General features: G+C 60.3%; 1 protein-coding gene across 3 annotated transcripts in view; it reads right to left on the bottom strand.

Moving 5' to 3' along the window:
* The window catches only part of CSNK1D (casein kinase 1 delta), a 34,435-nt gene that overhangs the window by 698 nt on the left and 20,373 nt on the right, over positions 1-13,364 (bottom strand). Inside the window, exons 4-10 of one of the 3 annotated variants that reach the window (XM_038546247.1) lie at positions 12,853-13,081; positions 12,239-12,409; positions 11,663-11,811; positions 9,714-9,885; positions 9,087-9,226; positions 6,075-6,139; positions 2,995-4,975 (exon numbers count right to left, since the gene is read on the bottom strand). In XM_038546247.1, the coding sequence (XP_038402175.1) occupies positions 6,107-6,139; positions 9,087-9,226; positions 9,714-9,885; positions 11,663-11,811; positions 12,239-12,409; positions 12,853-13,081 (894 nt within the window). In that variant the 3' untranslated portion in view covers positions 2,995-4,975; positions 6,075-6,106. Of the gene's footprint in view, positions 1-168; positions 323-2,994; positions 4,976-6,074; positions 6,140-9,086; positions 9,227-9,713; positions 9,886-11,662; positions 11,812-12,238; positions 12,410-12,852; positions 13,082-13,364 lie in introns of those variants that run through there. The other 2 variants (XM_038546245.1, XM_038546246.1) reach the window with 2 other exon arrangements.

The following is a 13,364-nucleotide window of genomic DNA, read 5'->3' as shown; positions in this document are numbered from 1 at the left end:
GATTCGTGTTCACTATGTGTGTGTTTAAAGAAAATGATCTTCCTGCCTTCCATTTATTCACCCCTTGGTCGGCTGATCGTGGCCCTATGCGGTGAGTGCCCAGGGCGGGCATCTGCTCCCGTCCTTGTCCAGCCCTGCTCGGCCTCGCCCCGGGTACCTCACACCCACCTGCCCTCGTGGCCAGTGGTGGCCTGCGTGGCTGGGAGCCCGGTCAGAGGCCGCTGGGGCCGCCTCAGTAGGTGGTGCGTCGCGGGCGCTGGGGACGGCAGCGGGCACCCTGGCGGGCCGCGTGCAGCCGGAGAGACGCCACGTCCCTGCTCCTCTGCAATGAAAAGCAAGTGAAAGCTCACATCTTGTCTGTCCCAGAGGTGCCACCCCCGAGGGGGTGCCGCAGTCCCTTCTCCATCTGCCCATCAAGCTGTGCAGAGGAACCAGGCACCTTCCTGGGGTGCTGGCCCGAAGCCCCGGGGCCCTGGGCTGTGCTGGTGCTAGCTCTGCATCTCCTGCCCTCAACGTGTGTCAGGGGGAGCCTGGCGGGGCCCCCAGCTGCTGCTGGCACGTGACGCTGCCCAGGCTTCCTGGGCCTCACACTGCAGTGTCCCTGACTCTCACCCTAAACTGCTTCCCTGCTGCTGGCCCGGAGCAAGGGCAGCGTGAGTCCTCGCTGGACTCTGTGACTGTGCCCCAAGGCTGGGCCCAGCGTGAGGACCAGTCCTGCTCCGGGGACACTTCATATGAAGTAGCTGTAGGATGGCCAGCTTATCAGCGTTGCTCCAGTTGGGCAGGATGCACTGGGGGCCTGGGACCAGGCGCACACACATGCACACACATGCTCCCAGGTGAGCAAGAGTTTTGCCACCCTCCTTTGGCCTTGGGAACAAGGGCCCGTCTTTCCCTTAGCTGGCACCTCAGTGGACACGCTAGGTGGGCTGAAGGCCCCTGCCCACCACAGCCATCAACAACTGGAGGCTGGGGTTCAAGGCCCGAGGGTAAGCAGACAGTCTTGTCTGCCTAGGTTTGGACTGCAGATGTTCCGGGCTGGGCTGGACATGGGAAAAAGGAAAACTTGCTGTCCTCAGGAAGCGGTGGCCACCGAGGGCCGAAGCCCCTCCCTTACAGGAGCCCAGAGCAGTCAGCACTCGGGCGGCCATGGGTGGGGTGGTCCCTCACCCTCCAGAGCTCCCTGCCAGAGGAGGCTCATGGCCAGCACCCTGGAAGCCAACCCTCCCAAGGGATGCAGGTGCCTCTGCCGTGCCTCCTCGGCCCCTCCTGGCAGGGCCTGCACACATCACCCCAAATCACCCTGGGCTGCTGGCCCCTAGCCTGGTTAGACCTGGTCCACCTCCCACAGGCACGCACAGGGAGGGGCCTGTGTGGGGAAGACCCTGGCATATGCACATGGGCCCCAAACTGGGGGTGCCGGGGTGGGGAGGGAGGGTCTGCCAGTGACAATTTGGGAGGCAGATGCCCAGGACCTGCGGGGCCCACTACTGGGGGTCCTGGGCCCAGTTCTTTCCAGGACCTAAATGGTGGCCTGGGGGCACCTGAGGGGCTCAGCGGGTTAAGCATCTGCTCGGGTCATGGTCCCAGGGTCCTGGGCCTGCATCGGGCCCCCCTGCTCAGAGGGGAGCCTGCTTCTCCCTCTGCTTCTCACCCTACTTGTGCTTTCTCTCTCTCTCTTTCTCTCTCAAATAAATAAAATCTTTGAAAAAAATGAAAAAATAAATAAACTGTGGCCTGGAGGACATATGCCGTGGTGGACACTCCCCTGGGACCTAAAACACCTGGTACAGGCGTGTGGCAATGGAGAGCGCTGCTTCCAGAGTTCCTGCTAGGCGGAGCTAGGAGTGGGACAAAGGACGGATGTGGGGGTTTCCAGGATTGGGCTCCCGATAGCCCTCTCAGTGGGGGTGAAGTCTGTAGGGGGTGCAGGGAGTGGAGTGCTGAGCCCCGGGTCAGGGAGGTGGGGGCAGCTGGCATACATCTCTGAGCACCGAGGGAGCGAGGAACGGGCCATGGAGGCTCTGGGGAGAAGGCAGTGCGGTGGTCCCCGCCCTGCTGCAGCCCCCTCCTGACAGAACAGAACAGAGGAGGACAGCCCAGGGCTTGTGTCACTGCCACTCTGGTTGGGGGCAAGGGCGGGCAGCTGGGGTGAGCAGCAAGGAGTCCGAGTGTTGCCTTTCCAATGCTGGCAGCTGAATGAGGAGGGGTAAGGGTCAACGAAGAGCCCAGCCGGAGAGCAGGGACTTTGGGCCCACACCCTGCAGGACACCCCCAGGGCCCTGGAGCAGGAAGGGCCAGATTACAGGCCCAGAGCACCTGACTCCTGGGGCACACCACCGGCCAGCCCATCTTCTTGTGCAGTGGGGTCGGGGGCTCAAGGGCTTCAACAGCTCACACAGGAGAAGCAAGCTGAGGCCGCGAGCACAATAAAGGGAGGGGCCCACCACGGAGCTGGGGGGTTGGGGGCAGTGGCGGGGTGAGGAGGGGCGGAGGGCAGAGCCCCGGGCACAGGGTTTGAGCAGTGGCCCCTCAGAGGGATTGAGGCTGACAGGCCTGAGCCCCCTGGTTGGGCAGAGGCCCCTGGGTGCCGCCTCGCAAGAACCATGCGTGCCCCTCAGTGGCAGCAGGCACGCCAGCTCTCACGCTGCTCACTTCCCAGAATACTCCAGGCAGGTGGCAGTATTCCTTCCTGGGCTGCCCCAGGGGCCCCAGAGCTCGGCACCAGCTTCGTGAAGGTGGTTAAGCCGGGGGGGAGAGGGGGGGTCTCCAGAAGACCCACGTGGATAGGCACGTGGGTACGGCTGCACTGTGTCGGCTCTGGGACCCAGGAAGTGGCGGCCCGTCCCTGTGGCCTGCTGCCGACCAGCTGACAGACGGCGCCGACGGGCCCCACACAGACAGCAACGCCCCTTCTCAGGAAATCAGTTTTCACATGGTTGACCTACACACAGACACCTCTCTATGAAATAAAGAGCAGCGGAGGGCGGGGAGGAAAGGTAAAAGTCATCACGGGTTTATTATTTACACGGTGGGTAAGCACATAAATGCAGTGATCACACAAATGTGCCGAGTCAGAGACTGGCCACCAATACACAGGTTGATACAGACGTTGCAACTACATTTCCTGCAGTGGGAGGGCAGCGAGTGTGCACGGCCGCACAGCTGAGGGCCCAGGATCTGGGCCCACCTCTCAAACACAATCCAGCAATTTCAGGTTGAAGCCCAGATGCAGAGCGTGGGAAGCTGCCCCTAGCGGGTCTCCGGCACTCCATGGGCAGCTGCAGCTGCTAACACCTCGCCAACAGGGGCAAGCCCCGCTCTGAAGAGCCCCCAACTCACCCTGACCTGCCCAGGCTCACACTGCTCTCCCAGAAACACAGCCCCATCTGGCCAAGTCCCTGCACCCCAAAACAGAGTAGCCCGCTTGGGACTCACGAAGCAGCACGGACGCACTCCGCACGGTCAGCACACACTAGTCCCGGCGTCCTGTGCCAGCGGCCTGGGGGCAGACACAGCACTCGCAGTGGGGTGATAGGTGGTCAGGTGGGAGTACCCACGAATACCCATTATTGCACCTGTTTCCCACAACGGGGGCTCCCAGCTACTGGCAGCCGCGTGGCCCGGTGCCGCTACCTGCTACAGAATGAGGGGGCACCCGGAAAAACCGGCAGGAGCCAGCGGGCCCGAGAGGGTCATACTTGCGAGACTCCGACCTGCCCTGCTCCCTGACCCCCGTGGAGCTTGCTACGCCCCAGTGAAGGTCGTGGAGGAAGTGTGGGACGCCACACCCTCCTGGACGGCCAGGTCGAATCACCAGCTTCTTGGCACTTCAAGGCGGATCCCCTTGGGCCCAAGGCCTCCGCGGGTGAGCCCAGCACAGTGCAGACACATCCTGGGTTCCGAGCACACAGGTTCACACACATGGAGGCCAATCTACACTGATCACGTTTACAGTCTGTTTAGAAAATTTCCCAAATTCAAAGACACTGAGGCAACACCACCACCAAAATAGCCACACATGACCCCAAGGAAAGGCCCGATGTCTCTCTGTTCGAAAATCCTCTCCTGAGGGACCAGCGACGCCCACACAAAGCCTTGGCTTCCGAGGTCTTCCGTGCTCGGGTTCCTCCTCGCCGCATCCAAGGGAATCAGGTACGCCACGCCCACTAACTGCTCTGAGGCCCGCGTCGTGCAGGTGTTCCGGTGCAGGTGGGGGACAGTGAGAGCCGACACCAGCGTAATGAGGCCATGGGACACACGGCACACAACACACACACAGACGCACACACGTCACTTACACACGTCTACACAGGACAGCACTTCTGGTGAGAAAACCCCTCTCCACAGTGGACCACACGACAGACCACAAAGCAGAGGACGGGCGCCCGCGCGCGCTCTGCTCCCTGACTCGCTCTGTCCTACACTGAAACTCCACACCAGCCTTTGCTTCGGGTGCTTTAAAGTCAACATCTGTTTTAAGACCGCAAAAACAGACGAGAAAGAAACAATAAAAAGACAGATTTCTTTACACAGATTTAAGCCAGTAATTTTTAGCAAAATGATACAAAACTGTCTTAACCAAGTAGAAGATCGGTGGTTACAGTAGGCTCGTCAGGGAGCAGGGAGCGGGAGTTTGGTTCTCTCTGCAATTGTCTCTCACACTCTGCTTTTCTTCCCAGCCCGTGACAACCGAGTCCACGTGGGGGGCCCTCGGTGCAGCCCCTGCGACGGCAGCGCTTTGGAGTCTGTCCGGTTTAGTTTGTGTTTTGTTTCCCCCACGGGCGTCGCTGGGTGGGCGGCCTGGAGAGCTCCCGGTGTTAACATTTCGGTTCTAGACCGGGGGGCGTGTCACTAGTAAAGCCATTGTAACAGAGTAGATCAGCCATGCATTGTCTGCCCTTCACAGCAAAAAGGAGAGTTCTCATCGGTGCACCACAGACTGAAGAGCACTGGAAGCCACCCGACCGGCAATCTGTCGGAGCCAAAGCACAGGAGAAGGTCAGCATGAGGCCAGAGGCACGGGGCCAGTCAGGTTCGGGCACAACACAGCAGTGACGGCGAGGGGACGGGGACGCTGCCCGGCCCTACTCTGGACGCCCGCGCCCCAGCCACTCCGGGCGGCCCCTGTGCGTCCAGGACACGTGCTCAGCAGGACGAGTGACAGGAAGACGGGGAAGGAGAAGAGGCATGCAAGCGAGGAGGCCAGGTGGCCACGGAGCTAGAAGCCCGAGAACGATCGGACCAGACAGAGTCCAAGCTCGAAGAGGTACTTGCTCCCCGCTCTCCTTCCTGGAAAGTGACCTGGTGTTTTGAAAGCGGGGACCAGGCGCCGGGTGGACACTGGGGCTCCCCGTGGGGGAGGTGCGAGGAGCAGCTCCTACTGAGCTGCCCCCGAGAACGCAGTCACGCGGGAACCGCGGAGCCCGGCGGCGGCAAGGCCCGGCTGGGAGGAGCCACGGTGTCACCGACCGACATGCGCCAAGGGCAGGGGAGCAGGCGGCTGTGGCTGTGACGGGTTAATACAGACGGCAGCACGGATGGGACGCTGAGCAGAGACCGAGCTCGAAAAGAAAAACAAACGACAGAAATCAATGCGAAAGGAGAGAGTGACCAAGCCAGGGCGGCAGAGCCCACCAGGACTCCCGCAGCGAGAGCGCAAGAGCCCCCCCAAGCACGGCCCGCTCAGCTGAGCACGAGACGACACACGCCCCGCACAACGGACCCGGGCCGGGCGGCTTGACGGCCCTACAGCCCCAGGGCCACTGGAGCCAAGTGCAAGTGCAGAGCCCTGGGTGCCTGCTCCCACCACAGGCCCCTGACTCTTGAGACGCCGCCATGGGGCCGACGGCCAGCCCACGGTGAGCAGGGTCCCGGGGCCGCCCCGTTCAGGGACTCCCGGTCTGCTCTGGAATCCACACGAGAAGCACTGGGCGGAGGGACGTCTCTCTCCCTGCAGCACCTGGCATGCAAGCCCAGTCCCGCCTGCGCACCCCTGTGGTGGACGCAGGGGTGGTCAGCGCCCACCCGCCCGGTGCCTGCCGTCTGACGAGACCCAACATGAGCACACTCACCCGGTGCTGCCTTCCAACGGGGAGACGTGCAGCTACTTGCCGTGGTGTTCGAAAGGAATGCTATTCTGAGGTGGGGGGAAAAGAGAGCTGTTGGTAAGGGCTTTGCTGGCACGAGCACGGAGGCCTTCCTCACCTCACTTCAGCCAGGCCCACCACTGGCCGCGCCACCTCACAGGGGACCCCAGGAACCTGGCGAGTGGCCCCCGGGCGAGGGCAGCCACTGCTGCTCCTCTGGGTCGCTCAGCTGACGAGGCCAACAAGGGGCCAGGCACAGCCTCCTCATTCCTCCGGCAGTGAGCCAACCTAACATCCAGCCCCGCCAGGACGCACGGACTGGCCGTGAGGAAGACGGAAGGGCTGCAGGTCTTGTTTCGGGAGCATGAAAACCAACCAACTGAAAGGAGTAACTGGCTCAGAGACCGGGACGCATCCTATTAACAGCACTGGACCCAGGAGGCCTTTTCTTCTGAGAGAGAAAAACCCGCAGAAAGGTTCACTGACCGGATGCTCTTTGGGCTCCGTGCTGCTCTGCTTGAGAAGCCGGACTCACACTCCGGGTCGGTAGTGAGGGGCACTGTGCTCTAGCACAAGCCGCCCTCGAGAAGGGAGTCGGGCAGAGGAGCGGCCACCCTCCTGGAAGTCGGAGTGCGCCATGGCGGGGGTCTCAGGAGAAAGGACACAGGTGTCATCGGCCCCTCCCCGTGGCCAGCTGGAGAGTCAGCAGGGTCCTCCCACAGGAGGGCTGGCGGCTCTAGCACCTTCCTGCTGAAGATCAACTACTTCCTTGGACTTGCTACCTCTGCACAGGACACAGCCTCTCCTCAGCGTGCACAAAGAACTGAGACAAAAACAGCAGCCATGGGGGAAGCTGGCGGAACACGGCCTCAGCCCCAGGGGGGACAGGGCCACCCTTGCTTTACAGAAGCATCACCGGTCTACCTTCACCCCACTGTCTTTGGGGGAAATGTGAATGGAACCTGAAGAATCGTAGAAGCTGGGGCAACTGCCCTTGCTCTGGAACTTCTAAACCACCAAGGCAGACATGGGGGTCAGCCTCTTGCTGTCCTGCAGGGTGCTTGTCACCCCTCGGAAGGCAGGAGCCTCTCGCAGAGTCTCCTAAGGAAGGGCGCTGGCAGGTGATCGGGAAACCCCAGAGAAGGACATCCATGGGACGGGGCTGCATCGAGGACACACCTCCAGGAACTAACTCTGTCCTCAACGTGAAGATCCTAAGAAACCCTCTAGGGTGACCAGTGCTCCTTTCAGGGGGAGGGGGAAACCGCAAATCACATCTCTGGAGGCTCCTTCCTCCTGTCCAGCCCTGCGGCTTCTTCACAAGCAAAGACAAAAGAACAAGCACGCGGGACTCCCAGTGGCAAGCTGGTCCCAGCCAGGACCTCATGGCAAGGCTCCTGGGGCGTGTGGGCTGAGGCTGGACACGCTGCAGAGGAGGAGCTGGGCTCAGCCCAGGGGTCACACGTTCTCCAATCCTTTCCTTTCCCTCAGGGGTCCCAAACCCTTCAGGCACTTTCTTTTCTCACAAAGAGAGTTTGCTCCTTCCTTAATCTCTGCTGGCGGAGGCCCAGGCTGTGGGTCCAGAGTCCAGACAGAGCCCGGGGCGTCCACAGACCCAGAGCAGGCCGCAAGCTTGTGCTCTCGGCCACGCGTGGGCACACATGGCCCAGGACCGCTTCCTGGCTGCTGATTCATGGATTCCGGGGCCTGTGGGAAGAAGCCTGGAGCCCTCTCTGTGTCCCGCGGGAGGGAGGAGGGGTGTGGGGCTGGGAGCCACAGTGGGCCCAATCTCATAACCCTGGCCAGACTCCCCCGGCCCCACAACTCAAACTATCTGCACCCTAAGTCTCTCTGGGAGAAACTTATACAGAAACAACCCATTTCTGGCAGAACTACTGGTAAACTGGACATGTTTATAGTGAAACTATCCACTTCACTTGATTAAAAGCAAAGGTCAGGACACTCCCTCTGCCTCCTGGGCACAGACCAAGCAGACACCGCAGAACTGGGGTTCCAAGCAGTTCTCATAGGCCCCGCACTCCCCTAGCCAAGGTGCTCGACCCACCAATCCACCAATAAGCTATACCGAGCCCCAAGCGCATGCCCACAGCACGGCCCAATGCTAACCCAGCCACGAGAGGCCTGAGAACAGCCCAGCACTCCAGCACCTTCCTCAACCAGTGCCTGCCACCCAGCAGACACCACAGGGCACAGGCACCCAGAGGACCCCAGCAGAGACAGGAACAACGTCCTGCTCAGGTGGGTGCTCTACCCTCTGACCCCACCGCCATTCGCACAAGAGGACCCTGAAAGGTACCCGAGGAAGAAAGTCCATGTGCGTGCAAAGAGCTCATCTGTGGAGGGCACGTGAGTGAATGCACAAGAGCCACGGCACCAAAGCCACAGAGGGAAGAGCAGGATGTGAGCGGAGGGGCCTCACATGGCCCAGCCATTTCCCTGAGGACACCTGCCTTGTCAGAAGACAACCAGACAGGGACTTCTGAAGACAGGAACCCTCCCTCGCGGCACACTGCCTGGCGCCAGGCTCCAACAGGCTTGTCCACACCACCTTATAGGGGCCGCCAGCAGTCCCCCCACAGGCTGTGTGTGCCCATGACAAACACGTGGTGTGAGATGTGGCGTTTCCAGTCTGCATGGCAAGGTGGCCTAGCGTCCAGGGCTGGCTCAGGGACGGAGCTGGGGCTGCGAGGAAGGCAGCAGAAGAGAAAAAGCCCCATCACCTGTACCCGCAGCTGGGGAGACAAGCCCTCGTCCGCCTTGGGCTCCCAACCCAGGGGCTGCACGGCAGCAAGAGGCAGTGTCCCTCTCCAGTTAAAACTCAGAAATGGAGGAGGAAGGAAAGAAGAAGCAAGCTCGTCAGCACCCACATCCCACTTGGCTTGGTGCCCCAAGAGCAGCCCCAACACAGAGAGGCCCAAGGCCTGCAGCAGCCCGAACTCAGCGAGCCCAGAGCGCGAACCCGTGCGGTGCGCGTACCTGTGAGGTGGACATGCGGGAGGTGTCTTGCCGGCCCGTGAGATCAGAGGACGAGATGTTGACGGGAGCGCCACGGTGCAGCCGCATACTCACTTTCCGCTCTCTTTCCACACCGGACACGGGCCGAGGAGAGGTGTTAGCTAGAGGGGGAGACAGGGGCGAGGGTGAGGGCTTGGGGCAGCCCCGTACCCGGTGTGAGGGGGCCTCTCCTCAGCATCCACGACCAGAGGGGTGGGTGCTGCTGCACCCTGGCCGGCTTGCACCCCGATTCTGAGCTCAGCAGTGGTAGGCAGAGTGCACGGAGCACTCAGGGATGCCAGCGTGCTGGCTCCAGGCGGGCCTTCCTGGGAGCAAAGCACCAGGTACTGAGAGCCTCCAAGGGAGCACTTGGAATCACGAGAAAGAGAAACAACGGTGACAGGGCCTTCCAAGTCCTGTGCAAGAGACTTCCCCGGGCCGGCCAATCCTCAGAAACCAGAGTCTACCGGAACCACAGGCACACAGTCTCGCCCACGAGGTGCGCCCACCTGGACCCGTGTGGGGCCCTGCAGCTCAGCCAGAGCAGCCAACATACAAACCAGAAACCCCCAAGTGCCTGCTGAGGAGACGTGGTGCTCGCCCACTCACCAGTGTGTGAGGTAGGGGTGAGGGGGGTGGGAGGAGCCACTTCCTGGGTGCCCCGCAGGCGGCCAGAGGCCGTGGAGGGGAGGCCGCGGGCGGCTGGGTTTCGGGAGTGCCTCAGCCGCTCCTCTCGGTCCCGGCGCTCCCGCTCAGCATCATCAGCGGCCCGGCTGGCTCCCTACGAAGGAAACAGGGTAAGACCAGACTGAACAGGATTTGGTGGAAACAGGCTGTCCCCTGCGACTCCAGAACACACCAGGCGCACTTGGACCTGCTGCTAGAGAAGCCATCCGCAGCAACGCAGCCGGCCGGGAAGAGGCGGCTCTCCCTCTAGGACAGCAGCCTGCCCCTAGACCCTGTGAGCGCACGCACGAGGTGTCCCTGACACGGAACTCCAAACACAGATGGGAACTGGGTGGCCTCTCCCCACTGAGCATCCACACAGGGGTGAGAAATCGCAGGAGATCAGGTCAGCGGCGGGCCCGATGTGCTGGTGTACAGGGGATCCCAGAGGCACGCAGAAGCAGTGGCGTCTGGTGGGCAGCGGGCCCAGCCAGAGCCCAGACTGCCAGCCCCAGGGCACATGTTGGGCCAGCGCCCATGTGACAAGAATGCAGGCAGCCAGGTCTGTCCTGGAAGGCCCGCACGGTGGCCACCACTTCACTGGCTGTGCTCCCAGCACAAACAGCTAGTTATACTCAGTGAATGACGAGTAGTTATACTCAGTGAATGACGAACCAGAGGAGTAGGGGGGGGTGCAAAACCCGCCACGTTGTTACAAACAGCGCTGTAATGCAGTCTGCAAAGGGCAGCCCACAGGCCAACTTCAGCCACCAGTTTCTGTAAATGAAGTTTTTCAGCTGCAGCCACACCCACCTACGACACACAGCGCCCGTGGCAGCACACAGCTCAGTGCTTGGACCACCATGCACACACCAAGTGGACATGACTCATTCTCCGGCCCTTCCCAGAGAAGGGTAGCCAGCCCCACTGGGAGGGGAATGATGCCAGAAGAGGGCCCAGACTCTGGGCGATGTGGGGTGGTGCATCCTGAGCCAGCCCACCGTGGGGCACCCATCTCCCCTGTGGGGCATCACCTCTGCACGTGCCAACGCCACAGGACCAGTCTGTCTGTCTTATGCCCTCCAAAGAGGAGGTTCTGCTCCTCCGTCAGATCTTGTTACCTTGGAAAAGTTCCAATTTCTGTTTTAAAAGTTCATAACTAAGGAGAACAAATTTGTAACAAAAGATGAAGTTACAAAAAACCCTGAAACTTTCTGGCAACAGTGTCTGAAAATTAATTACTCAGGTTCATATAAGAGATTCAGGGTGGGCGGGCAGATTTAGAGAAGAAAAACATCAGAGCTCAACTTCTACACACGGTCACACCCAAACACCTGTGCCCATTTGATAAGCCAGGTACCAAAGTCAGTGACAGTCTAGCACCCCTCCAGGCACCCACTTGCTGGCTCACCTGCACAGCTGCGTCGGAAGGAGGAGGGGCAAGAGGTGACCGCACCTTGCCGAAGCCCTTGGCCATACCCTCCCGCACAACACGCTCTCTGGACCCGTGCCTCAACATCACAGGCAGTCACAACCACGGTGCTCTTAGCCACGTGGACGGTGATAATAGAAGGACCTTCCAATTAAAGATTTATCACTCAAGTAACAGCCTTGGTTCTGGGCAGACTTGCACCTGCGAGACATCCTCTGCTGGCTCCAGGGGGCCCAGCACCGACCAGGTGCCGCCTCTGCTCTCCCGATGGGTAACTTGCTTCTCAGAACCTCCCGCCCATGGTGGACTCCACCTAGGCCACAGCCCTCACAGGTACGCTCGGCTCCCCCAATGCAGCGCATGTGCCTTCTAAAGCCTGCACCTCGTCCAGCAGAGGCCTCTGGCTGACCGGTTGTTTCCCCTTCATACCATGATGTAAACGAGCTGGTGGCACACTTACAAATTTGAGCATGTTCCAGTCAAACACGTAGTCATAGGAGAAGCCCTGGCGGTGGAAAAGATTCCTGAAAAGCTGCCTCAGGTAGGAGTAGTCGGGCTTGTCGTCAAAACGCAAGGAGCGGCAGAAATTCAGGTATGTGGCAAACTCAGCTGTAAAACAAGAGACTCAGCGCTAACTAGCAATACCTGACCACTGACATTACTGCCAACATCCATGGTCGCACTGACATTACTGCCAACATCCATGGTCGCACACTTAAGACGGGAGACGCAGCATCAGAAACACTGGTCATGTTGGGAGGAACCTTCGTTTAAGGAAACCCAGCACCACAGAGCACAGCTTACTTCCAGCTGGGGCATTGCTCCACAGGAACAAAGGGAAAGTCCCTGGGTCATGGCCCCGGAAGGTAAATGAGCGCTGGGGACAGAAGGCTGCCGCCAGCTCAAGGACAGGCCACTGACCCACTCTTCGCTGTCTGGGAGTTGGCCTCGGGGGTGTGCCTTGTTTGGCTCCCAGTGCCCTCCCTGACCCTGGAGACCACGGGCTGGCCCGGCGCCTGCACTCGAGGACACGCACAGGGGTAGCTTTTACACAGCACTTCAATGGGGGTGGACATCTTCTTCTCACTGATGCGTTCATACTTCTGCCTCTTGGTGGCTGCCTTCAGCCCCTGCCAGGGCAGAGAGCCCAGATTGAAGTACATGAGCACATAGCCCAGTGACTCCAGGTCATCTCTTCGAGATTGTTCTGGAAAAAGATGGAAAATAGGTCAAGGACAGCATGTGTGCGCCTGCAGCCACAGTGCCGAGAGCCCAGACACACTCTTACTGTGAAAATGAACTTTTGAAACCACAGAAAAATATTCTTGGATTCTTTGTTTCACCAGCAGCTGTCCCTGATGTGCCTTTAGGAAACTGTGACACCCTTGGATGAGTGACCCCGACGTTACAAGGACTGTCAAAAAGCCCAAACAATCATTCACTTGCCCCCACCACACCTCACAGAGGGTTTTCCAGAGTCTGGAGAACCAGCCTTTGCCACAAAGCACTGATGACAGCCTCTATGCCAAACATGCTGACCACTCCCAGGGTTCCCCCAGGAGGCTGCCCCTTCCCTGAGCCAAGAGATGGACGTGCCCAAGGCATCCTAGTGAGCAGGGGCACAGGAGACCCCACCACCCACGGGCTCACCGATTCCAAGATGCGTGTTGATGGAGGCGTACCGCGCCGTCCCAGTGAGGTTTTTGTTCTCGCGGTAGGGGATGTGCTGGTGGGTCCTGGCGTCCCGGTACTTCTTGGCCAGCCCAAAGTCAATGATGTACACCAAGTTGCCCTTCTTCCCCAGCCCCATGAGAAAGTTATCTGGCTTCACGTCTCGGTGGATGAAGTTCTTTGAATGAATGTATTCGATGCGACTAATCTGTAGGTGGGGAAGTAATGACAAGATTGAATCCCAGCAGCAGCCTCGGGAAAGGCATCTGCTTGGCAGAGTGAGGGCCGTGCCCTCAGCTGCACGTCTTGCAGCTCTCAGCCAGAGCAGAGTAACTCAACAACCAGGGAAGGATGCTGACTGGACCACCTTTAGTACCCCAACCAGGCCCGGGCTTTTTCCCTCCTTGGCTCTCAGGGGGCTGGACCCACGGCAGCCTGATGGGACCACCACTCCCAGACACGCATCTACACCAGCAGTCCTTCCTGCAGGG

Source organism: Canis lupus, chromosome 9 (genome assembly GCF_011100685.1).
Source record: "Canis lupus familiaris isolate Mischka breed German Shepherd chromosome 9, alternate assembly UU_Cfam_GSD_1.0, whole genome shotgun sequence".
NCBI classification, from domain to species: Eukaryota; Metazoa; Chordata; class Mammalia; order Carnivora; family Canidae; genus Canis; species Canis lupus.
The sequence above is the reverse complement of the archived record's forward strand: the minus strand, read 5'-3'. Positions and strand labels throughout refer to the sequence as shown.